The 27,927-nt window shown below is 36.6% G+C and overlaps 2 protein-coding genes across 5 annotated transcripts in view; both read left to right on the top strand.

Moving 5' to 3' along the window:
- The window catches only part of LOC127424466 (tyrosine-protein kinase ABL2-like), a 41,278-nt gene extending 35,497 nt beyond the window's left edge, over positions 1 to 5,781 (top strand). For all 3 annotated transcript variants that reach the window (XM_051669718.1, XM_051669720.1, XM_051669719.1), the window contains exon 11: positions 182 to 5,781. In XM_051669718.1, coding sequence (XP_051525678.1) covers positions 182 to 1,875 — 1,694 coding nt within the window. In that variant the 3' untranslated portion in view covers positions 1,876 to 5,781. The remainder of the gene's footprint in view (positions 1 to 181) is intronic.
- A 2,735-nt stretch (positions 5,782 to 8,516) lies between these two features.
- LOC127424472 (formin-binding protein 1-like) overlaps positions 8,517 to 27,927 on the top strand; it is an 87,005-nt gene continuing 67,594 nt past the window's right edge. For both annotated transcript variants that reach the window (XM_051669738.1, XM_051669737.1), the window contains exon 1: positions 8,517 to 8,707. In XM_051669738.1, coding sequence (XP_051525698.1) covers positions 8,684 to 8,707 — 24 coding nt within the window. In that variant the 5' untranslated portion in view covers positions 8,517 to 8,683. The remainder of the gene's footprint in view (positions 8,708 to 27,927) is intronic.

Below are 27,927 nucleotides of genomic sequence, written 5' to 3'. Positions count from 1 at the left end.
GATGAGATCTTCACACTGAATAATGCTTTAAGCTATGTGTTGGATTGTAGCACCAGCTTTTTAAATAAGAGAGTGTTTTTGCTGTTGTTTAATAGGTTAGTTTGAACTACAACTGCCTCTTATTTAGCTGCTCTTTGACCTGAGTTTTTTTTTTTTTTTTTTTTTGTCCTATTGTGTTCAGGTTTTGCAGCCTCACTTTTTGCTGGTGATGGGCGTTCCAGCAGCTCTCCGGCCTTGCCACGCAAACAGAGGGATAAATCTCCCTCTATTCTGCTCGAGGACTCCAAAGACACCACCTTCAACCGTGACCGCAAAACTGGCTTCTTCAGTTCTTTCATAAAGAAGAAGTCCTCTTCCTCCACTTCCTCCTCACAAAATCTCCCAATGCCTCCCAAAAGGAGCAGTTCTTTCAGAGAGATGGAGACCCAGCCTCATAAAAAGTATGAGCCCACAGCAGGGTTTGGGGGCCCTCCTCCTTTGCCCCAGTCTGATGGGTTGAGTTTTTCTCCATCTCATGGAGAAGGCAACCATGTGCAATCCCGCTGTTGTGGAGCTACATTTGGGCAGAAGCCCTCAAACTCTGTAGCAACCTCTAGTCAGGTAGGAGGAAGTAGTAGCTGGGGAAGCCTAGCAGGCTTCTTCACTCCTCGCCTTATCAAAAAGACTCTAGGATTGCGGACTGGTAAGCCTTCTGGGATAGATGAAGGGGGAGGAACCAAGCCTTTCCCACGTTCCAATTCCACTTCCTCTATGTCTGCTGGGTTGCCAGACTTAGAGCGCATGGCTTTGACATTACCAAGAAACCGTAGCAAACCCCCACTAGAACGCACAGCTTCCACCACTTCACAGCCCGAGAATGGGGCACCACATCCTTCAGATGCAATCCTGAGGAAATTTGATGAAGGTACGGCTCAGATACGGGATCGTCCCAAAGCCAAGCTCTTGCCACGAGGGGTGGCAAGTGGGGCAGGTGGAGTGAGAGCTCCAGGGGTAGGGGGAGAGGCCGATTCAGACTCCAACCCACGGGGAAAAGACGGTCATGAAGACAGACAAGGCTGGTCATCTCCATCAAAGACCTCCACTCTTGGGTTGGTCAATCTGCACAATCACAAAGTTCCAGTGCTGATCTCCCCTACCCTAAAGCACAGCTCAGCCGACGCACATCTAGTCGGCATGGACTCTCAGGGCAACCGTTTCAAACTGCTGTCAGACAGCGATCGTGACCGGCCACGACTTGTGAAGCCCAAATGTGCACCCCCACCCCCGCCCATGCTCCGCTCCCTCCAACATGCCTACAGTGCTGATGCAGCCGACGAAGCAGCCAGTGGCAACGTAGAGGTCAATGGAGATGGGATCAAAAGATCAGGGAGAGAAGCAAGAGGGGCACGTCCATCAATACCACCACCACAAGTGCCTCCAGTCCCCTATAGTAACAACATCACCCAGACTAAGATGGCCAATGGTGCTTCCAGTGGACCTGGCCCCACTTCCACCAAACCTACCTTTAGACGGACTCGACAGCAAGCAGAACGGATCCCATTGGAGAAGATTAGCAAGGAAGCTCTTTTGGAATGTGCTGAATGCTTGAGTTGTGTCCTTCAAGGCAGCACTGAGGTTTCATCCAACAGCCAGGTCTTGGAAGTGGGACACCAGCTTTTGGACTACTGCTCTGGATATGTTGACTGCATCCCACAAACACGTAATAAGTTTGCCTTTCGTGAGGCAGTGGGGAAACTGGAGTTGGGTCTACAGGAGCTTCGTGCATCCTCTACAGGTGGGGGTGGGGGAGGGGGACTAGGGGGACCTGGGACCAGCCCTGCCCTTGACAACTTGCACACCTGCATTAAAGAGATTAGTGATGTGGTGCAAAGGTAGCCACTGGGTCCATCTGTTGCTACACCCTCCAAAAATCCTCCTCCTCCACCTCTTGAGACTTCCCCAAACCAATCTAGTTTTATTTAAATGTTGGGGGACAGAGAAGATTCTCTCAGAAGTACCTCAGAAATTACTACAAACACACTCTCTTTCTCTCTTTTTATTGTTTACAGGTGACTTTCTTCTTGAAATTGCCAGTTGGGAACAGAGTCTATACTTTGTATATAAGCTTTATGTCAATACCAAAATACACAGTTTCGTTTTTAGCCAATGTACTTTGTAATTTTAACAGTTTTATCTTGGTTTGACAAAATACATTTTCACAAATAGATTGCACAGGTTATGGTGAGCCTAAATTTGACTGACAGCAGACTAACTGTTCCAGCTTTCAGAGAAAACATTTGAAGATTGCCATCCACTGTTCAGGATACACATTTTGCATCTGATCTACAATAACTGGATATTGTGTCATTACAAAAATAAGAATGCCTACCAGTTAAGACATTAATTGAATTTGCTTTAGGGTAAACCATACTGCCTGTTCAGAGCAAACAGTATCAACGATTGTGGAACACATTTAGCTCTGTGCACATTTGTTTGGTTTCATGTTACACACTACTCTGTAAGTGGCACCACATCCCATACTGTAATTTTAATTTGACCACATTTATAAACACTACAGCATTTAATGAGCATTGATGGTTTAGTAGATCTTTCTGTAATTAGTCTTTGCATTTATTGTCATTAGTAGTGGTTTGCTGAGTTTGAGCAAATTATTGAGTTGGTGTTGGGTCAGCCACCACATGGATCATATTTGGGCTTATATATCCTATATGGCCTTTATATAATGCCCCCAACAACCAGGTGGCAGAAATCTACTCTCTGATTGTTGTACACTTCAGAATTCTCAAGCCTTTGTGTATTATCAGTTTTTAAGGGATCGTTCCCACAAAAATGGAAATTCTGTCATCATATGGTTTCAAACCTGTATGACTTTCTTTTGCGGAATGCAAAAGATGTTAGCCAGAATGTTAGGGATTGACAGCCTCAGTAACCATTACATTTTATTGCATCTTTTTTTTTTTTTTTTTTCTTCACACAATGAAAGTAAATGGTGACTGAGACTCCTGCCTAACATCTTGTTTTCTGTTCCATTGAATAAAGAAAGTCATACAGGTTTGGAATGATGTGAAGGTAAATGACAATAAAATGTAAATTTTTTGTTGAACTAACCCTTTAAGAATTCTTAATTTAGAAGAGATGAATTTTTGATAAGATGTTGTAAAACATGGAAACCGCAAGACTACTAATACAATATTGCCAAGTCTTTTAAAACAAACTGCATTTTTTTTTTTTTTAGCACATTGATTTGTAACATTTGTTTTAACTTTAGATTGTCTCCATTTGTAAACTTGAATTTTAAATTATTTTCTATTAAAAGCACAGGCATTTTTATGATATTGTAGATATTGCATATTATTTTATACCCACAAAAGATGTGGAAGGTCAAGCTCATTTATGTCTTGTAAAAGACAGTGGTTAGTGGAATTATATGTTTGTCCTTGTGGTGAATTGCAGAATTGGTGCGAGGGTCTCCGTTTGTGCATCTACATTATGAATGTATTCATTTGTCAAAATCAGGAATGTTATTTTATTTTTTATTTTTTGTGTATGTTTTCCAGAATCTCTTCTCACAACGTTCAGACTTTTCACTTATTAAAGAAACCTTTTTTTTTTCAAGTCAAAAAAACAGTTACACAATTTGTCTGGTTCTGTAGTCCTTAAAAACAAATTTGATTTCTATTAGAATTGGCATAAAAGAGATTTTTGTGGGTACCCTGCAATGTCATAATTAAATATAATTAAGATGATTTGAACCGATTACACTGGAGCACATTTTTAAAGCATAAAGCTTAATTGCCTTGCCTTAATTCTAGTGTGTAATATGGAAATCTTTGTTTTTGCCATACATCTCTGTAATATTTCAGTTCCACTACAGCAGGAAAACACCCCATAGCACCATAGTCTTTGTCAGTTCGAACAAGTCTGGCCATTCTCTGATGACCTCTCTCATCAACATGGCTTTTCAGAACTGCCGCTCACTGGTTTGAGTATTTCTGTAACTGCTGATCTTCTGGGATTTTCACACACAACAGTCTCTAGAATTTACTCAGAATGGTGCCAAAAACAAAAAACATCCAGTGAGCAGCAGTTCTGAAAAGCGATGTTGATGAGAGAGGTCAACAGAGAATGCCCAGACTGGTTCGAACTGACAAAGACTATGGTAACTCAGATAACCGCTCTGTACAATTGTGGTGAGAAGAATATCATCTCAGAATGCTGTTCTGAGATGCGGGTTGGCGCTGTTTTGGAGGCACAAGGGGGACTTACACAATATTAGGCAGGTGGTTTTAATCTTGTGGCTGATAATATATATATATATATATTTATATATAGTATATATTAGTTTATTTATATATATATATATATATATATATATATATATATATATATATATATATAGTTCAGAAAGTGTTTTGCCACCCTAGACAACAGCTAGCTTAACCCTACACTAACTTAATCTTTGTTTTGCCATTTCATCTGCCATGGGCAATGTTTTTCTCTAATTACATGGTGCCTTTTGTGAGATTTAATGTTTTGTGCACTGCTAAGTCATGTTAAAGATCTGTTGTAAATATGCTTTGCTCTCAGATATTGAATATCCATTTTAAGGTGGCAATAGGGAATTTCAAGCCTTTATTATCGTTCGAGCTACCCTGTTCAGACATCAGGGGTTATTGTGAGGTGTCCAACTTGAATAGAAAAATGTGCAATGATCTGTCCTTTACTAAGAAAAAAACAGTACTTAAAGTCTGGAAAATTTTTAATGAAAGAGATCATCAATTTGTTTTGATTTGTCATGAGTACACTCTTTCGAACACATACATGTCTGTCTATTCCATTTATTATTGTGTTTGAAAGTCAATGTTTCATTATCAATAAATCATGGGGAAAGTGTTAGTGTCAAAAAGTATGTCTGTTTTTTTACGTTAGTTTTACATAATTGTCAGGGAGTGTTAAGTACAACAGCAAAGTGTTTTTCTTTCATTGCAGAATTTTTGTAAAATAAATCTATTTGTTTTACTTTGGCCAAAATCCACTTAATATCATGCTTTTACTGCTATTATAGCCAGTGCTGCACTGTTGTCACCGCAGTTAATTTTATTAGTCTCTTAATCCGGTCTTGTGCCCAGCTTTGCATCTGCATTGCCTATGAACAACACATATTATGAAGGTAAATTCATCCAAACCTCCTATGACAGTTTGTACTTTAAAGGAATGTTTGATTGTATCTTGTAGAAATGTCAGTACAAGCCGAACATTCAAAGAGAATCACCCTGTCCTGTTTTGTAGGCTTTATGTTTCACAAGGCCTCTGAGGTGCAAACCCATTGTACTGAATCACAGACATATCCTTTACAATTCATTACTATTCAGTTTCATTGCGATTACCCAAATGTGTGCTTTTCTTTCTTTTACACTTTTATTTATTTTTGGTTTATTTATTGGTCTGTGTTTTATGTTGAATCCTGGAACTCACATTCTTTTGGAGACTATCTTTTTGTAAGGTCAGAGTTTAAGTGCTGAAGAAATTTATATACCAAAGGCCACCTCTCTAGTCCTTCAAGTGCAATGAAAATAAAACACACTTAATTTTGAATATGTGAATTTAACAGGGATTAAAAAGGCAGAGGTTGACAAATTAACAGTATTTTTTCTGTTTTGTAAAAAGTATATTTTGTGTGATTCTAATTTAAAGCTCACTTTTAATAGTATATTACTGTGAAGTCCTTCCTTAGTGTTACACTTGATGTAAATAATGAATAAAGAAAACTGTTGAAACATACTGGTTGATTTTGGGAGTTTATTTTTAAGTTTAATTACAAATAAATGTATAGTACTAACGCAAACAGTTCTGTGGTGTCATACTTAATCTAAAACTAATGTTAACAATTTTTCTAATTCTTGTATAATTTAATAAATGGAGTTTTTCTGACCTCTTATTGAAAGACAACATGGAATATTTGTACTTTAAAAAATGTTTAATGTCAACCCAGGACTGTTGAAATGAACTGCTAAAAGGCAATGGTGAAAAACAACAGAAATGGTGACCAGTTACAGCACCTAGAATATACACTTTCCTTTATAAAAAGTATATACATTTTAATCCTAAATCTTCCAATTGAAAAAGTGCATGTTATTTGTCAACTACCCATACTTAAAGACTTCAAAGCAGGGACTTAAAACAGTTCAAGGAGGAGGAGAAAAAAAAAAAAAAAAAAAAAAATATATATATATATATATATATATATATATATATATATATATATATATATATATATTATTATTATTATTATTTTCTTTTTTTTTCTTTTTTTTTTTTTTTTTTTTGCAGAACATAACCGAAAATGGGAACGAAGTGATTTTCAATTGTTCCGGGGTGAAAATTGTATTTTTTAAATGCTGTTAAACGGTTATAACCGGTAAATTTTTTTTCGATAATTTTTTCATGAAGCCAAAGGGTTTATCACAGTAAATTTTTCTTCAACTACACCACTTCATGTTGACCGAAAAAATGAAACATGTGCTTTGATCCTGAAGGAAACTGCTGCATCACACATTTCTTTGCCTGATTGTCTTTTATGGATGTCACATTCTGTAAATGAAGACCTTTTTTAAACTACTGTATAATTACTACATACTGTATACATGCATGGTTAATCCAGATACAAAAAAACAATATTAGAGGTATTCACTTTATTGTTATATATGATGCATTAATACTGATTTGACGCTGCCGGGTTTTGACTGAGAAGCGTATCTGTACTTAAAATTATACTTTATTATAATTATAATACACTGTATGCTTGTTATGATTTCTATGTTGATAAATCCACCACACAGGAAAAAAAAAATGGTATTGCTTATTTTGGTGAGGCAAGTGGCTTGTCTTTCCAGGTCGCTTGTTTCTCTTGTGAGATCAGGCAACACTGCAGAGTAGGCTTCTGTCATTTTAAAAAGGACGTTATTAACCTTTCTTTTATTTTGTTCTTACTGGGGTGATAAATAAATACTAATACAACAGGCTGGAAAAATAGACATTTATTCATTTTAATATCCTATAAATATTTTGAATGTGTTGAAACTTGACCTAAATTTAATGGTGCAACGCTCAAATATTTAGTGTGCGTAAACTGTGACTTAGTCTTAACTTACGCACAGCTGGTGCAACCGGCCCCAGGGCATGTTGCGTGACTCCAGCCAGGTCTCCTAAGCAACCAAATCGGCATGGTTGCTAGGGAGGGTAGAGTCACATGGAGTAACCTCCTTGTGGTCACTATAATGTGGTCCTCGCTCTCGGTGGGGCGCGTGGTGAGTTGTGCGTGGATGCTGCGGAGAATAGCGTAAAGCCTCCACACCCTACCTCTCTGGTAAGGCGCTCAACAAGCCACGTGATAAGATGCGCGGATTGACGGTCTCAGACACGGAGGCTGTGTCTCGTTTGCAAGGCTGCGTCCTCCGGAGGTCTCATTTGTCGGCCGCATACGTCATCGAGTTTGTCTCGTTTCAGAAAAGCGTGTAGGATACTTCGAATGCGACTTCTTTCTCAGGAATTCGGAGGATGCATGAGGTGTATCCTTTGTGGGCACTCACAACCCACAATTCTTTGCTTTAACGGAAATGTCTAAAATTAATAACGCCAATTTGCCCGTAAATATGATGTTCAAACGCAAGGAATGTTAATTCCCATGTTGAAGTACCTCAGTAGATGGGTGCAGAGTATATATTAGGTATAATTATATTAATATATTTAAAATAAAGTATTAGACTAAAAGTACACCTGTAAAATATATTTTCTTTTCTCTCTAGATCATTATAACTCTCCTAAAATGTACCTCATACATTCCCTTCCAGAGATTTGTTCCCTTCTCACTCAAAGCACTCGCGCTTGTTAAAGAGTGGCGTGCTGTCATAGCAACCATGTTACCTTCCGTTTCCGGTCGTCCTACGAAGGCCGTCTCGTTTAAACGAGACTTGTTTAAAGGAGGACACTCGGTATACTGCAGCCTTCAAAGGACGCGACCTCCGGAGGACGCATCCTTCCAACGAGACACAGCCGGAGGCAACTGAGATTCGTCCTCCGCGAGTCATTACGCCACCACTAGGACTTAGAGCGCATTGAGAATTGGGCATACCAAATTGGGGAGAAAGGGGAGAGAAAAAAAAAAAAGTCAAGTTGGATCTTAAAGAGGGCAATCTGAGATTTTCTGTCACATGAAATGTTTAAAATTATATAATAATTGTATATGATATAATTATGTATAAATAATGAATTTATATTTTTCCTCAAAAAATAAATAAAATGATTAATATGTTTCTTAGGCAAGGCATCAAACTCTGTAGTGATGTACAAAACAAATAATAAAAATAAAAAAAATGCCCAAATATTTATTTGCTAGTTCCCAGGAGGATGGTGGTGTTGTTACTAAAACCCGCCACTTACATAGTCTGACAGATAGGGGGCGGTATCGGACAGACGCATCCCTCCATTTCCCCGCAGCTGAGGGGCATTGTGTGTGTCGGAAATGGGAAAACTCCAACCCTGAGCCGTGAGATTGACGCTGCTTGCTTCACTGGAGTATAGATAGTTTACACGACTGCAGAGCAAGGGAAGGACGCGCAACACTGGAGTTTTAAGCGGAGGAGACGTTAGTTCTTGGAGTTTTTTCCCTTTACAAAAGGACGCTATGAGCTGGGGAACGGATCTTTGGGTAAGCGCACTTTTCCATTTTCTCGAGTCCTGTGGCCTTTTGTTCCATCACAAACAACTCACGGCAGTTTTTGTCATGACTTCAGGAAACGTGTCGTACTAAAGCTGTCCCTGTATACAGGATATGCTGTCCTACTGGTTTACTGTGACAATACCGCGAGAAACAGCGCGCGACTTTGATACATTGTAACAGTACATTGATGCATTGCAACTGTTCGCTTGATAGAATGTATACAGTTTAAAATATACCATCTGCGTGACGTTCTATTTGATTCCAGTGACATTCAAATCTTAAGGTTTCACACCCAGTTTCGATCAATAAAAGGTGGGGAGAGAATCGTTTTTCCTTAACTCATTTTTCCTCACGTATAACCGATACGATATTATATATATTCAATTATTCATTTTAGACAAAAACAGTTTATCCAAACAGTAATTCGAACCCGTTTCCATTGTTGCGTGTTGGTATCAGAGACAATGCAGAAGACGAGGTGTACATGCGGTGAAATAATATCCTGAGAATTATACGTGGACATGTGTGGGTTAGGATTAAAATTGCCTGTTTCAAGTCGATCTTTGTTACGGTTAATCTCGACAGTTAAAGCATTTCTTGGAAACACGTATACAGTTAGCGAGTTTCATCTCAGATCTATTTTATTGTCTGGGCTTCAAGTTTGTCTGCCATGTAAAAGAGACAAAAACTGACCGCTTTAATAATAAATACATCGGTTTGTCATAAGCTTATCTGTTGGCGAGGACAATGAAGCCCGTGCAGTATGAATCGGGTACAGGGGTGTTGCCCAAACAGATTGGGCTACTGGACAAAAAACGGAGGATGGATGCATGAGGGATTTCTTGAAATATCCCAGTGCATCATTCTCTGACCATTTGTTTCTCTGAAATCATTCTGTGGTTAATTAGATGTTTTAGATTTAACCTGAAATACTGCGTATGCAATAATATTGGACAACATTTGTTTCTAATGATCTAGGTTTTGTGTTCTTACAACTGAAGCTGCATTTTTGTTGATGAGCGTGAGTTTAGTTGGGGGCACTTCTCATTACTGTAACTTTGTTCGTCATGATTTGTGTATGTTGGCCTTTATTGTAATTTAACTGAGTAATTAAGTTACCAAAGGCTGATACATTTTGGGTGATTTCAGGTTTTAAAGGGTCTTTATTCTTTAGAATATTCCCTGGCTTCCTTCCTGACACACATTCTTGACACGTTTTATTCTTCTCTTAACACGTACAGTCTCAGAATTCTATGACATTAAGAAAGAAGCACAAAAGACTTTCAGGCAAGCTTCCCTAATGTGTAGTTTTTAGCATGATCAAATGTGAGTGCTATGAACTTGGGTAGATGAGTAACTATTAGTTTGGTTGGTGAGTAATACATGGATCCGCATGTCTTGTTAGAATGACCGAATTCCCAACCTTTTATATGGGGTTGAAGGTTTAGTTCGGGACTGCAAGTCTGTTTACCCCAGATTTGGTATCTCAATTTCCTGTGCCGTAAATCCCTTATACCATGAAATATGCTATATCCTCTTTTTCTGTGGCAAAAGTCCTGTTGTAGATTCACTGTAAAAAAAAACAACTTCTTGCTATTAACCTTCTGAAACTGTAAAAATCAGCTTTTTATTTTATAAGGTATATTGTTTATCACCATAAGAATTATAAGAGAACATGATGACATGAAGTTCATCAATAGTGGCTGTTCCAGGAGCAGTGACCAATAAACATGTAGAGACAGTGCTCAGTCACTCACACACCCTAAACACCATCAGGGTAACACATGTGAAATTTAAATAATGCAGTAAACATGAACTAAACTACATCAAATATAACACAGAACACCCCAAAGTACATAACTGATAATAAAAAAGAAGAAACATAAGTATTCCCATAAAATATAATGAAATATGATGGGTCATGCAGGGAATTGTGGGAATGCCCGATTATTGTTTTTTTACTGTAATTTTAAAAATAATTTACTATAAAAAGTACATGTACTCTTTTGTTAAACAATGTACATTTTTACCAATAATTATACAAGAAAATCATACTTTTTACATCTAAAAAATATAATTTGTACAAACTTTTATTGTCTTTTAAAATATATTAAACAATTTTACTTTATATTTTACAGTTAATATTCGTTAATCAATTAACTTTTTTCTGTAGCATTTTTGCAGTCTTTTACCGTTAAAATTACAGACATTTTTACAGTGTTGTGTTCCTCTGTTATCCTGTGGCAAATCTATTTTTTATATGGAATGTGCGGAATAATCATGTTGTCTCATGGTGAAGGTTTTTTATTTATTTTTTTTTATTTTCATAAGATGTGGAAGTAAAAAAATTCCATCCTTAGCCTTGGCTCTGAATCATACTCCACTCTATGCCTTAAAATGCATTGTCCACTTTTCATCCTGTTTCCTCGACTGCACTCTGAATTAGACCCATTTGTGCTCTATTAAGAGTTTTGTAAACTTAATTAACGTCTCTTATAATCTGTCAAGTGCTGATTTTGAGTCATAATTAGTGATGCAACGTCTTGGGTGTGATTGGCTTGTGTGTGACGATTCACGCTATTGTAGATCAGACTGGTTAGACCTGTTAAAGACCTTGCTAGGTTTAGCCCTAGATAGTAATTGTTTTGTGAATGTTTTTTGTTGTGTTTTTGGCTTTAAGATGAAATGAATTGGCCATCCTCAACCAGCAAATGTGTAGGTTAAACTGTTTCTTGTCCACTGAACTCCAGGGTGACCATATAACCTTACCATACATAAAAACACTGTGTGTTGACTTGCAACAAAACACTGAAAACTATATATATATATATATATATATATATATATATATATATATATAAAACTGCTCATTATAAAAAAAAAAAAAAAAGACAACGCAAGAAATCCAATTACATTTTGGCTAAGATTTTGACATGATCAGGTTTTTTTCTTAAATCTTGATGTCAAAATTTAAACAGACGTGAATATAATTGACAGGATGGCAAAAAGCACTCACATGCAAGATGAAATTGGGGAAGCACACAAAAATCTAACATGTTTGACTTAATGGGTTAGGGTTAGTTATGGTTGACCTTTCCCAGATGAAAGTTTTAAGGTGTTTAAAGAAATAGCTTTAAGCTCCATTAATGAATGCATTTACATGACCTTTCACATTGTGAGCTTATTAAGCATAATAGTTTAAGTGCGTGATAGTAAATCCACTCACTGTAAGATTTAATGCGGTTGTCAAAAAGGGGGTAGTACCTACCTAACACTGTAATATATACAGCATATATGGATATAATAGCTTGGATCATGAGAGCATCTTGCATCCAGACAGAGTTTGCCCGCTCTACCTGATCTGATATCATCCAATTTTCTTCTAAATGGCAATGTAAAGATTCGGCTAAGAGAAGCTTGTCATAGATCAACTTTCTTTCTGTAGCCATGTAATGGAGATCGATAAAATGCCATTTTTCAAGACCCAGAGGTTATTTCAAGACTGTTCAATTAAAGTTAATCTGTCTTTCACTGTTCAGGTATTTGATGACTCTACCTACCAACCAACTTCATGTACTTGCCAATAGATGTTGAAAGTTTGAAAACAACTCCATTACTCTTCTATTTTAGGCCCCATTGTAAATGGTCAATTGTATGTTCAAAGTGCAGTATCTCAATTGACTGAATTAGCTTATGCCATTGTGTTTTCAAACCTGAAAAGTTTCTGTAGCTTCAGTTTATCATTGTAAACATAATATCCAATGTCGAATTATTTAAACTGTGGTGTAATAGTGAACAGATTGTGACGATTAAGAATTGGGACGCTGCCTCTTGAACTGGTTCTTTTTTTTTACTCACTACTTAAAAATCGACTGCCAATTTATTTTTGCACTGTGCAAGCTTAATTTGAGGTATACAAGTATTTTTCAATTGTCGTTTACTGCTTTCTGTTGGGTAACAGGCCAGAGCTCCACAGTTAGGGTGTGCAGATTGCCAAAATCTGGCAATCCAGGACACCTGGAGTTCAGTCAGGTACGACTCTGCCAGGTCATTTTGACTTGGTGCCAAGTCTACTGTCGCTGCCAATATGCTAGAGGAGTGATAGACATAAACACACACTCAGAACATAGTCGTGGGAAAAAGTAGGTCAGGAAACAATTTGTTTGAACCTTTGACCCTGCATTTACTATGTCATTCCAATGCGTTCAGATGTTTATTGGTGTGCGTGAGTAATGTTTTACTTGCTTACTACATGTGTCTGTGTTGTTGAGACAACCGGTTAGTGCTTATGCCGTCGCTGACCCATTTCCAAAAGAATGATAAAGACCCTAATTCTGTCGTCTTTAGGCTTGTTACAGCAGTGTTTTCGTAATTTGTTTTTGGAGCCTTAAACCCACCCTAAACCCCAAAACTGGGCCTAACAATTGGCTAAACAAAACCATTTTATATATATATATATATATATATATATATATATATATATATATATATATATATATGTGTGTGTATATACAGTTGTGCTCAAAAGTTTGCATACCCTTGGAGAATTGGTAATATATGTACCATTTTGAAAGAAAACATGAGTGAGCAGGAAAAACACATTTCTTTTATTTCTTATGGGTTTCATATTCAACTGTAGGTTATAACAGAATGGCACAATCATAAAACAAAACATGGCAACAAAGAAAAAAATGAAATGACCCCTGTTCAAATGTCTACATACCCTTAGTTCTTAATACTGTGTATTGCCCCCTTTTGCATCAATGACAGCGTGCAGTCTTTTGTAATAGCTAACTATGAGGCCCCAAATTCTTGCAGGTGGTATAGCTGCCCATTCGTTTGGCAAAATGCCTCCAGGTCATGCAAAGTCTTTGGTTGTCTTGCATGAACCGCACGTTTGAGATCTCTCCAGAGTGGCTTGATGATATTAAGGTCAGGAGACTGTGATGGCCACTCTAGAACCTTCACCTGTTTCTGCTGTAACCACTGGAGGGTCAACTTGGCCTTGTGCTTAGGGTCATTGTCGTACTGGAAAGTCCAAGAGCGCCCCATGCGCAGCTTTCATGCAGAAGAATGCAAATTGTCTGCCTGTATTTTCTGATAACATGCTGCATTCATCTTGCCATCAATTTTCACAAGATTCCCCATGCCTTTAGAGCTCACACACCCCCAAAACATCAGTGAGCCACCACCATGCTTCACAGTGGGGATGGTATTCTTTTCACTATAGGCCTTGTTGACCCCTCTCCAAACATAGTGCTTATGGTTGAGACCATATTACAAATTACAGTGTGCCAGAAGCTGTGAGGTGTGTCAAGGTGTTGTCGGGCATATTGTAACCGGGCTTTTTTGTGGCATTGGCACAGTAAAGGCTTCTTTCTGGCAACTCGACCATGCAGCTCATTTTTGACTATTTATACACAGAAACTAATTGCAATTTAAAAAGCCACAGGTGTGGGAAATTAACCTTTAATTGCCATTTAAATGTGTGTGTCACCTTGTGTGTCTGTAACAAGGCCAAACTTTTGATCAGGGCCATTTGGGTGATTTCTGTTTTCATTATGATTTAAAAAGGAGCCAAACAACTATGTGATAATAAATGGCTTCATATGATCACTATCCTTAAATAAAAGGATATTTTTGCATGATCAGTCATAATTTCAAAATCAATGCCAAAATGTCACAATTTCTGCCAGGGTATGCAAACTTTTGAGCACAACTGTGTGTGTGTGTGTGTGTGTAATATATATATATATATATATATATATATATATATATATATATATATTAGGGGTGATGATTTTGATGAGCAAAATTAACACGTTGAAATAGTCCGATGAAAGACGGGACTTAACTCACCTGAGGCGGCTATCCTGCTCTTGAAAAAGCCAGCTCGGTGGAAAAATAATTTACAAGCATGCACAGATTTAAAGAAGACTCAGATGTGCAAACATCTGACTTTCAAGCCGTCGTTTCAGAAATCCGCTTCCCACACCACCACCGAAGTGATTTCTATAGCCTAGTTACTTTGTTGAGCTTGCTTGTCTAGCGAGAGGACATTTTTCTGCACGTGCTGCAAGTGAGAGAGGGAAGCATGCACAGCCTGCGGTGAAATGAAACTTTGTATCTGCTCCAGATCTCCTCTTTATAAAATAATATTTTTATTATTAATTATATTTAAAATGTGTAACATTAATATGGCAGTAATTTAAGTGCAGCCTCTGTAAAGCCAAATGTAAATGTGTAAAAATGTTGAACAGTTTAATGGAGAAAAATATTAACAAACTAGTAATTCCAGTGTCAACTAGCAACATCAGAACCGTTTAGTCGACTAGTCTCTCACATCCCTAGTATTGAAACAGATTTCCCGGTTCAATTCCGATTCACAAGCTTTCGATTAGATTCTGATTCGATTCAATATCGATTCATATGTGTTTATTTCAGTTATAATGTGCCTTTGAATATTAAAATTGTACTAATTATATTTTATTACTTTTTCTTCATTTTGGCCACATTTTGACTTTTTAAAAATGAACAAATCAATGTATTCAATCAATAAATAAGATATTATATTTTTACATATTATTATTATTTTTATTACATATTTTTAAATTGCATAATTTGTAGAGCTGTGGAATATAATAGTTTTTATGATGCATCGCGATGCTGACATGAAGGATTCTGCATCGGTGCATAAAAATAAAATAATATATTTTGAAAAAATGTAATTAAATATCATATACAGTATATGCCATACTGTTTTTAAATAAAGTAAGTAGTCTTATTAACTTGCGTCTGATGTTCGTGGATAGGAGACATGGCAGAGGGAGAGCAGCAGCCAGTGCATAAAAATGCACCTAAATTCATGAAAGCAGATATTTGGGCACATTTCGGTTTTTACTAAGATAAGTAGAAATATTAGCTTGATAAAAAAATATGTTGTGTGCAAAACATGTCGAACCAAGATTAAATACTTCGGCAACACAACAAATATGAGGAATCACATCTCCCTTTTTCACCCAGAGCTAAAGTTAGCAGCAACCCCGCAAAACGCCACTAATCAGCCAACAATACAACAAGCGATGGTATCAAATTTACCTCAGAACTCTGAAAAGGCAAAGAAGATCACACAGTCCATTGCCACATTTATTGCAAAGGATCTCTGTCCTTACTCGGTCGTGGAAAACACCAGCTTTCGCTTCCTCCTCCATACCCTGGAGCCAAGACACAGAATCCTTTCTCAGAGTTTTTTCACAGACGCCGCTATACCTGTTCTGTACAGTGACACAAAATCCAGAGTGATGGAGTCGATGCGTAACACCAGCCAAGTGGCCATCACCTACGATTCCTGGACATCTATCACCACAGATTCATGTGTAACGGTAACTGCTCATTATTAATAAAAGAATTGGAAGACAAGATGCATCGTGATGCATCGAGAATCGTTTTATATTCGAATCGCTACCCTCTGAATCTTAATTGAATCGTGAGGCAAGTGAATATTCACAGCTCTAATAATTTGTACTATTTACAAGTATTTACATTGATTTGTTGAACACGTGCTTAAACCGGTACTGTCTCTAACCAAAAAACGGCGTTTCTGTAAACAACGCCTTTAAATGAGTGCATGTTAACTAGAGAGGACTCGAATGGCTTTACCTCATCTGTGTGATGCATGATTAGAATTAAATGTTTTTTGTAGTTGTTTTTGGTCAACAACTGAGTGTAAAGGACAGAAAGGGTATTAAAAGAGACCGTATTCAGTGACAAATGGGTTGCGTGGATCTCGTCTTGGACATACGAAACAACTTTTATTCTCAACAGGTTGTGAAAGGATCTCGCTGCGGGACACTTCACGACTAAACTACACAATTACTGGTGAGTGAAATGTAAACATTTACCAGCCAGTTGCCAAATATATTCACTTTAAAATTTAAAATAATCGATATCGAGATTGTTTAAATGAAGATCGCGATTAATCTAAAAAACTATATTTTTACTCACCTCTACTGCTGATTACAACAAAACTCCTGAAACTCTTTTGTGGATATTTGTCTTTAACTACACATTGTCATATGAACAACCAGTCAGACTCATTTAAATTTCACTAACCTTACGGAATAGAATTTTTTTAATTGCTTAAAGTACACAACACAGTTATGTTCTTAGCTCATTTCAAGTCGGACATGATATCCTGAGGCTCCTTGAGTAAATGAGTAATGTGAGCCAAATTAGCAAGGAAGTGAGTTGTCTGACTGATTCAGTTAACGATTTAGGCAGATGATTCTTGATTCGCCAGTTTATTCAAGTGATTTATTAAAAAGAACGGCACTGATCCAGAGACTTGTTTCAGTGACTTTTTGACCATTTAATGTCGATACATTATTGCTTTACCAAATAATTCTCTCGTGTCACATACAGTATAAATCATATATCATATATGTATTGTATTTAAGGTCACAACTCGTAGGGTATAATAGGGGCCAGGAAACATTGTTATAGTCATGGAGTTCTTTTGTGGAATTATATTTGAACATTTGTTTTGAACGTTTTGTAATAGCTCTTGGCACCTTTCCAGCCAATAGTGTTAGAGTTTTATGCGGTGTTATGTTCTGTCATTCCTACTGTAATCAGAACAAACTTATTAAGCTTTTCACAGTGTCCTAGTTAAACATGGACTCTTAGTTATGTCTAGTTGCAGAGTGAATATCCACACACAATCAGATCTTTGTAGTGTGTAAAGCTCAATCTTGGCTCTCTCTTCAGCCTCTGGCTCTCTCTGATAGACCAACAGCTGGGTGCAAATGTCCATCCATGTCATACAACAAAGACTAATTCAGTTTTGAGGGCAATGTCATCATAACCAGGGGCACAAAGCTTGTTTTTCTGCTGGAATCGACTAATTGGACATCAAACCTTTGGCTACAACCATTTTTTTTTCACAGAGCCAATATTTATAAGCACCACCACACTCAAACAAGTTCTGTGCTCCTTGGCCCTGAACCGGAGTTTGAAAACCGGTGGAACATCCTGTGATCTTCTCTCCTAAACATCTACATGGTGGCAGTCCAAAAATAGCTGTACCCTGAAGCTCTCCTTTGTCCTCTGGTATAGCTGTAGTGGTCTCATCAAAAGCAATTACTCTGGGTTGAAAATCTCAGTTGGTGCCACTAGGCTCTGCTGTGTTGGGTAAACAGGACCTCTTGGGTTGCTGCCTGAGTCCCATATCAACAATCATTGTGCCCAAACCATGAAGCATTGTTTCTGCCTTTTGTATTAGACTAACTGGATGTAGGGATCTTTTTGGCCTGAGAATTTTCAACAGTCACCATTTTCACATTATGTCTGGGGCATTTATGCCAAAATTGCTGGACAAGTGATGAGTATTGTGGGATATTTTTGGTAAATAAAAAATTACCCCCTTGCTCACTTCCTTTAGTCTAAAGATAGCAATGTTCTAGCACAGAGGTGTCAAACTCATTTTAGGTCACGGATTGGTTACCTTATGTGTCATGTTTTGTGGTTGGCCTAAACCTTGGTGTACCCATGGAGAGCATGCATATTACATGCTCTAAAATCACTTTATACTGTGCATCAGCAACTAATTTTGGGAAAAAAATATGGGAAAATATGGGTTCACTCATTTCTATCACCAGAAGCATTAAGATTACATATACATATAAAATTGGTGATAATTATTCAGTAGAGACTCAAGCGAATGTTAGTGGGAAATTGAACTGGCTTGCACTGGGACAGTTGTTTAATCACGCACAAATCAAATTGTCCTGTGAGCTGGATTTAGGGCCGTTAGACAGAACAAGTTCTTGCACAAAAAATCTTGACACAACCCAAGAAATTGAATAGAACACAGGTGTCTCGAGATGCCTTTTTTTAAAAGTTGAAGTTCGTTTTAACTTAACATGCGTCTTACATAACTCGTCACTCCTGCGCTAGATGGGGGAAAAACAGTGAGATATGGTGCAACGGTCAAAGACACGTGTTGCGTGTTTACATATAAAAACTATTGAAAAACAGCACAGACAGACACATTATCAGGGGTTGGTGTCAGTAACCCCTTAGATTTTCAGACCATGTGTTCCTACTAGTCTCATAGAATAAACGTTACTATTACTATATTTTTGCAATCTGACTTTGACGTGCCGCGTTCTACATTTCGCTGCAGTTTCCTGGTGAAATTAACATTAGATGTAGGGATATTAATGATTAATTGATTATCAAGTAATCGTCATTTATAATTCGATCAATAAAGCGTATCGATCATCAATTTATTTCAGGACAAACCATGCCAGCAGACTTTGATAAGACTGTCTATACAGTCATCTACTGTTAGAGGGCACTTGTGCATGCATGTCATGTCTTGTCCGCGTCAGAGAAGAAGAACGGCATAGATGAAGATGAAGCGGGCTCAATGTAATCAGTGTTGGAGCATTTCTCTATAAAGGAACAATACATTTCCTACATACACCGTGATAGTGTGTTAAAGTACAACATGAAAACAAGCACAGTTGATCTTCTGGTCTCCTTGTTTCATCCCAACCTATTGCGTCAGTGATCGCCGGGAAAGCACATTCAGCTGACATTTCACCAGCACACACTGTATGATATATAGGCTACTGTGTTTACGGAGCATGTTATGATTTAATTTAAAATAATAATGATCCACAACATGAAGTTTTAATGAACTTAAATATGTAAATGAGTTAAATATCTTGTTTACAAGTTATTACTAACAGTAATTAAACAATTGACAAATTCATACCAAACATAGTCTAAATGTATTTAAATGCCCTGAACTAAGAATATTTTAAGAGGACAATGTCAGTACATTCATTTCTTAAGTGTAATAATTTAAATTATATTTAAACAGTAGACTACATGCACATATTGTTTGGAGTCCTCCACCCGCGTTTTGCGGTATTAACGTTAACGATTAATTGATCGTTAATTTCTACGACGATCGATTATGAAAATGTCTGAAAATTGACATCCCTAACTAGAGGTGCTACAACAACTGTGCGTTTTGTTCACTTGCCCTCAAATTACGAGTACAATGGCTGATTATGACTTTATAAACATTTATTTTTCACACTATAATTCACACAGTGCTAGGTTATGATATCAAAACACTTTTACTCTAATGCATAATTTGAAAAATGATAAATTTTAATGCTTGTATTACAGACTTACCTACATTTACACACTTATTCCAGTGTGATTAGCTTCCGTGGTAGCTCACTAGTACTGAAACGATTAGTCAGTGTTATCGACAACGTCGACAATAAAAAAAAAATGTCGACAAATGTTTTCGTTGTCGAATAGTCGTTTTATGTCATTTAACCTAACATGAGATCATGTGAAACTATGATGGCGCATGAGAGGAGCACCGCAACTCGCGCCTGACTGAGGAGAGGAAGAATTACACAGCTCACAGTCCAGATGCACTCTAAACTTTCCAAAGAGCTTCAGGTGTATGTAGATCGCAAAGTATGAGGGAATTATAATGCAAAAATACAAAATAAGTAAATACAGAAGCACTGTCCTCGTGAAATAGAGCAGAGCCGGATCTGGCATTCCGCTTAAGCAAAACTAGCATGTCAGCGCGTCTAAAACGCAAACAACCTGGCATTATATCTTTAATGCATCCTTTATTAAAGTTCAAATAATAAGGAAGTGGGTCATAAATAAACTCCGAAAATGGGTTTGTTGTTTCTCTGTGCAGTCAGCGCCGCTTCTATGAGTCGCGTGAAGGGGAGAGATTGAAACTGCACCCGGCTGATGCACACACTGGCGCGTGGATGCTCATCCCTCATGCGCTTTTGCTGCAGCTAGATTATAACATGATGGCTTGCGACGTATTGAATCATAATGTACTGTATGTGTCATGGTGTGTATCTTATTGTGAAGAAAATTGGCGATATGCAGCTCTATTAAGAAGAGAGAGTTTGTTTTTTGTGAGTTAAAGATGGATCGAAGAGAACATAAATGTGAGAGAGTGTAGTCTTAGCCCCATTATACACGGCAACAAAATATGTTTTTGATTAGTCTTTTTTGGCTTGTTTTCCAAAAATAATATCTAAATCTCCTTTAAAACAACATACATTTACTTTAGGAGCTATACTGCTGAAGAAACTATTTTATTGGAGAATGTTGAATACAATATTTAATATTTAAATATTTTAAAATAGCCTACTTAAAACAAGATACATTTACCTGAGAAGCAACATATAAGATATTTATACTTGCTTTTAGAGAATATATCTTGTATATGAGTATATTGTTTCTTTACTGCAAAAAAGTTTTTTTTCTTTTTTTTTTTTCTTGTAATTCAGTGAATGTCATTTAGAGGTATTTTTAAAATATGATTTTGTCCTCTTTAAGTCGAGGCACAAGCTGAATAGTCTGTTAAGAGCTAATGAATAATCGTTGCAATAATTGCCTGATTAGTCGAATAATCGTTCTAATAAATGTTATTTTAGTGGGTAAGGGGGTGCCCCCTGCTGGACATTTCATTGGGAAACTGCAGCCAAACGTGTAATGGAGCACGTAATTTAGTTTTTGCAATAATGTTGCCACGGCCCTTTTCTCACATAAAACAATTGCATTTTACCACCACATCTGTTGCATTTATCTTGTTTTTTTCTAAAGGAATTTTACAATCACAGGAGCTACTTGGGAAAACATTAGGGCTGCAATTAACGATTATTTTGATAATCAACTAATCGAACGATTATTCAACTATTCGTCTACTCGGGCGATTATTGCAACGATTAAGCATTAGCTCTAAACCGACTATTCAGCTTGTGCCCCGAATTAAAAGGTTGTATTAAACATGTTTACTAACAATAAAGAGGACAAAATCATCTTTTAAAAATACCTCTAAATGACATTCACTGAATTAAAGGGAAAAAATACTTTTTATTATGTTTAATTCAGTAAAATTTCACTACAAAAAAAATCCTATTGTTATCAAGTGTATTTGTCTTTTTTTCCATTTAAAATTGTCTAAAAATCCTTAAAACAAGATACATTTACTTGAGAAGTAACATATGAGATATTTAGAATTGCTTTAAGAGAATGTCTCTTAAATATAAGTGTATTTTGTATATAAGTGTATTGTTTCTCTTGGTTATACTTCTGCGAGTGCAGTAAAGACAAAATATACTTATATTTAAGATACATTCTCTAAAAGCAAGTCTAAATATCTTATATGCTGCTTCTCAGATGAATGCATCTTTTTTTGAAGGATTTTTAGATATTTTAAAATATTTGTATTAAATAAAAAAAATAAAAAAGTCTTCTGCTGTATAGCTGCTAAAGTAAATGTATGTTGTTTTAAAGGAGTTTTAGATATTTATATTGGAAAACAAGCCAAAACAAAAACAAATAATTTTTTTTTTTTTTTTGCAGTGTATAATGGGGTGAAGACTACCCTCTCTCACATTTTTGTTCTCTTCAATCCATCTTTAACTTACAAAAAAACAAACTCTCTCTTATTAATAAAGCTGCGTTTTGCCAATTTTCTTCATGGTAAGAAATGCACAGTGATACATATTATGATTCAATAAGTCGCGAGCCACGTTATAATCTAGCTGCATTAAGCGTGCGCACTCGAGGTATGAGCGTCCCCGCGCCAGAGTGTTTCAGTCTCTTCCCCCTTAGATCGGGACACTTCGCAACTCATAGAAGAGGCGCTGACCGCACAGAGAAATGCCAGTTTCCTTATTATTTTAACTTTAATAAAACTATAACGCATTAAATAGAACTGCATTAAAGATGTAATGCTGGGATGTTTCCTTTAAAGACTCGACACGCAAGTTTTGCTTAAGCTGAGCGTCAGCTCCGGCTCTGCTTATTCCACAACAAGAGTGCTTCTGTATTTACTAATTTTGTATTTTTGCATTATAATTCCCTCATACTTTGTGATCTACATCACCTGAAGCTGTTGTGAGATGTGTTTTCTTCCTCTCCTCAGTCAGGCGCGAGCTGCAGTGCTGCTCTTGCGCCATCATTAGAGTTTCATATGATCTTATGTTAGGTTAAGATCAAACGACTATTTGACAACGAAAATGTTTGTTGACAATTTTTTATTGTCGATAACGTCCACTTTTCGTTTCAGCCCTAGAAAACATTTAATAAATTCTAAACAAATCCATTGTATTATTGCTCTTACATAACCTGAAGAACGAGACAGCACTGCAAAACAGATTGAGCCACCTCACAGGGTGACACACCAGCAGCGAATCCCACATATGTTTTAAATAATTCATAAGTGAGAGACCTGAGTATTTGGATTTCATTGTTTGCCTGCGCAAAACCTGAATTCATTTTTCCATTCAAGAGCTGCATACTCGATGGGAATTGGCCGTAACTGTGTATTGAGGGTAACTGAGTTCATTGTTCATAGATGGCCTCTTTCACATTTACAGGGCCCTCAGTCCCCTGACAAATCACTCAGGCTTGTTTACAGAATGAGAGCGAGAAAACACAAGAAACCAGACATGTCGTTTAGTCGTCTCCCACCTTTTGTTGGAGAAGATACATTACGTTTATTTTATGGCCCATGGAAATCCTGGAGCCATGAGACTGTTGCTTGGAATGGTCAGAATGCACTGAAACTGTACATTTATTTATTTAGATTGGTACGGTAGGGACAGTTTTACAGTTTCATCTCACGGGACGTCATGGTGTAATAGAGCATTATGGTTACTAGTAGGACTGGACAAAGCATTGAATATTAACAATGTATCCACAATGATTTTGTTGACTGTAGAAAATTAATCAACATTGTCAATATTGTGATTTTAATATTCTTTATATTTGGTATAATTTTGCCAGCAGTGATTTATATAAAATGTAAGCATTATTGTGAATATTGCAATGATTTTAATGTGCTTTATATTTCTCCATTTAAGTTTCTAAAGAGTGCATCCCTCCCTGTTTTGCAACTTCATGTATTAGAGCGTTAAGACAGATGTTTTAATCGCATCTTGTAGTTAAACTTAAGTTGCAAAAAAACTTGCGTTAGAGTTGATACATTCAATTAATTTATGTGAATAAGTTCAAACTTCGATTCAACAATTCGTTAGCGTTATCATTTGAAATTGTTCACAGTAGTCTTTGAATGGCATTTTTCATGTATTAAAATCAGCTTAGTCTCATAAAAATTACTTGACTGTGGTAACATTTTTGAAAATTTATATTATGTGGTTTAATTACATATAACGTGGCTGGTCTGAATTGAAATGTCAACTGTATGCCGCTAAAAGTGAGTTAAGTGTTCTCGCAAACAAATAAGGTTTTTAAGGTTAATGCTCTATCGAGTTTGGAATCAGCAAAACCTACCTCCCTACTCTAAACCTGAAATATTAACCTAACCAGTAGTGGTATAAAAGCAAATGTGAGATGAAAAATGTAATGGCTGTAGAAACCACAACATTTTGTGGTACTTCTATGTAGGGCTGGTCTTTTGACATGTTTTATTTTTATAAAGTCGAGAAATCAAGATTTTGCATAGAAACATTGCAAACGCTATAATTAGATATGTTGTAAATCTGCAAAAGGTTGAATAAGGAAAAGAGAAAGTATTCACAGCGCTTGTCTTAATGCCGCTCCCGATCTGATCAGCTGCACGTGTGGTGCGCTCCAAATGAACATGACAAGTGAACAACACAGAGACTGATATAAAAGACAGCAGTAATATTCCCAGGACAATTGTACACCATGTGATTGTAGCTCAACTTCGTCCATCATGCTGGTATACACCGGCTTAAGACCATAACTGGCCTCGGCATGCACATGTTGATGCACGGTCTCCTTTCTTTTCTTTTTACCCATAAAAAAAGTGTTAGTTTTGTGATTAGTTATGGGCGCTTCATTTCAAATCATGGAGATGCTATATATGGGAGAACCAAACATCCACTGCTCCTTTTACCATGATGATTCAAATAGATTGCTAAGTATTGCTTTGTTCTGTAATGTGTTTCAAGTGTACTGCATCTATAGCCAACATTTGGCAAGCGATCGTTTTGACAAACTTTACGAGTTGAGTTGAAATGATAAATTATTTTATTTTGCTGCTCAGCGTGAACCGCTAGAGGTCACATCTCTATCTGCAGGGGTTTATGAATATACACACATTGTTTGATATACAGTAAGTACTTTCTAGATAAACTTGATCAACTTGATTTCTAGATAACTTTCTAGATAGACTTGGTTTAGATAAAATGAATACCTATACTGGCTAAGAAGTATTTTGTAGTTTTCTTATTTTATTCCAATTTTCCATTATTTTATTTTTTTTGGGGGGATCAAATGTAATGTTTTTTTTAGCATATCGCCCAACCCTACTTCTATGACAGTTTTGGCTCATGTGTCGACTTGCGTGCTCTTCAGGACTCGTACCCCGGACCAATGCCCTATCAGTTGAGCTACTGCGCAATTTAATCACATTTGAATAAGCTTGTATATAGATTGTTGGTTATGTAAAGCAAACATTAAAATGTATCGCCTTAAAAGTAAATGTAGGCCAGTATATCGGTTTTACCAATTAATCTGTGCAGGTAGTTGCTTTTATCGTTATCGGTAAAAAAATATGCTGACAGTTGCTTATTGTTTTTTATTATTATTCGTGATTAACAATCACGTGGGGATTTGCTTTATCTAAATCTTTCATAACTTACAATATTGATCCATATTTATATACTTTAATGCATATTTTTTTCTTTTGATTAGATAATGAAGTGTTCTACACTGTAAAAAATAAATAGTTGAGAAAACGTAAAAAAAAACAAGGCAACTTGATGCAGTATGACTTCTGAGTTGTCTCAACAATTGTTTTATAGTTCTTCTCAGTAATGATACTTTGTTTAGCCAACCTAAATTTGTTTGTTCATTCAGTGCTGATTGTCTTATTGGGCTAATAAAGATTTTCTTGTCACAGCAACAGAAACAACAGTTACTGTTGTTGAGGTAATTCATTTTTTTTCTGTTTCCTGGATGAAAAAAAAAAATGAATTTACCAAATAAAGTTTTGTAAGTCACCACATTATGCATTTTTAATGATTTTAAGTCTATTTACGAATGACAAACATGGAATTATTCCTTTTATCAGTTTATTTCAGTTGTAAGCACATATGCAAATTGTAACAATTGTATCAAAAAATGAAATGTAGTGAAATGTTAATTTAAATTGTTAAGAATAATTTAAACTCAAATGTAGACAACATGGGAATACTTGTCCAAATTTGCTTCAGATGCCTTTAGAACAATGCACAGACAAACAGGGTGCATCCAAACACCAGATCCATAAACATTCAAAACAATACCAAACTGCACTTCTGATCTTCGTTTGGGACTTGCTGACAAAAAAGGTATACCATGCAGTCCAGTTTTGTAGTATTCACTAACTTTTGGCAATTCCAACTTTACCATTGCAGCTAAACATAAATGCTCCACACATTTGAATGCCATGACTGGTTCATTTTAAATGAACTTGAAATCTCTATTTTAACTGGAATCAAAAAAAGAAAAAAGAAGGAAAAAAAAACTGTATCCACACAACACTACAAGGCATACAGTTTGTAAATATAAATGTCTTTTGAGTAAAACTGTCCATTTTAAACATTCTGTATCAAACTTAAAAGCTTTTTGTTCGTAACCAACAATAAAATGCAGTGTCTTGACAAAATCAAATATTTAAAATCTAAACCTTTTAAATTCAAAACATTTAAACAACTGGAAATATTGGTCCAATTCTGCCTCACCAACAACCATTTTGTTTTTTTAAAAGAAAGGACATGCTAAGTGCGTTCACACCCCAGGTTTGGTATCCAAACTGTACTTCAGGTCTTTGTTTGTGACATAAGGTATGCCACCACACTGTTCTGGTTTCACTTATAACAGTTTGTTTTGCAAACGTTGGGTGCATCCAGACCCTAGCTCCATGAACACATTCTGAATGGTATCAAAAGTGTACTTGACATTTTTAGGATAGGAGAAGTTGAGTGCATAGAGAAGGCCAAACAGGTATGCCAGAGCAGTAGAGGGATCAGGGAGCTCTTCCAGAACAATGACTTCCTCCAGTACAACAGCGATGTTCTGGATCATTGGTGATGTTGTTTGGGTGTTATCTTCCAAAACATAGAGAATGCCAACAGAGACCCCTGTTGTCCCATCTTCAGTTTCCTATGACACAAACACAATAAGAATATATTTGAGCGTAGAAATAAAGTTGTTATAGTGTTTTATCCACACACACATAAAAAAAAAAAAAAAAAAAAATGTAAAAAGCAAGTGGGATTTTAATGTTTTATGAACAGGCTATGCATTAGACTAGTTTTCCACTTTGTAGTAGATAGTTTTATTATATAAAATCATTAAGCAAAAGTGAATATTATAATAAAACACAACACATAAAGAATGGCAAGCCCAGGTCTAGAACAAGTAAATAATGAGCAGAAAACACCAAATCTGAAAACAGTTTAAACTAGGTGTGTCCAATCCTGCTCCTAGTGGGTCCCTGTGCTGCTGCGTTTAGCTTTAACTCCAGTTAAACATATCTGAACCAGCTAATCAAGGTCCTCATGATTACTAGAAACTTCGAGGTAGGTTGGAGCTGCTCTCTGCAGGACATTGGCCCAACAGGAGCAGGATTGGACATCCCTGCTTTAAGCCTTTTGGAATCTTTGATACTTTACATTACTTGAATAACTTTGTTGGGTTCTCTCGAAGAAACAAAGGCAGGCCTTCCAAAACAGCAGTCCTTCTGTGATTTAACAATGTCCGTCATCTTGAAAAACATACAAAAGAAACAACCAAATAGCCAAAGTATGAAAACTGTGTTTATTATCAGCCAAACTAATGTAGATCAAATCATCAAAACACTTAAATACTGAAATTGAACTTGCCCTTTCATCAAGTCTTTCTTGGAGCTCATCCATGTCCTGTTCAAAAGCTCCTTTTCTGGCTCGGTGAAGTTTCAGGAGCGTAGGTGTGTACTTGTCAATGGCGGCCATGAAGACTCCCAGAAGGTCTTTGTTGGTGATGCTGAAAAATTCCTCACAGATCAGTTTATAACAAACAATTAAATTGTATTAACAATAATGAAACTTAAAAAAACAATAATGAGTACACATTATTTACTGTGATCTATTAAGAAAGAAAAAAATGACTTCATTACCTGTTCTTGA

This window comes from Myxocyprinus asiaticus, chromosome 33 (genome assembly GCF_019703515.2).
Source record: "Myxocyprinus asiaticus isolate MX2 ecotype Aquarium Trade chromosome 33, UBuf_Myxa_2, whole genome shotgun sequence".
NCBI classification, from domain to species: domain Eukaryota; kingdom Metazoa; phylum Chordata; class Actinopteri; order Cypriniformes; family Catostomidae; genus Myxocyprinus; species Myxocyprinus asiaticus.
This window is presented reverse-complemented; position numbering and strand designations above follow the sequence as displayed.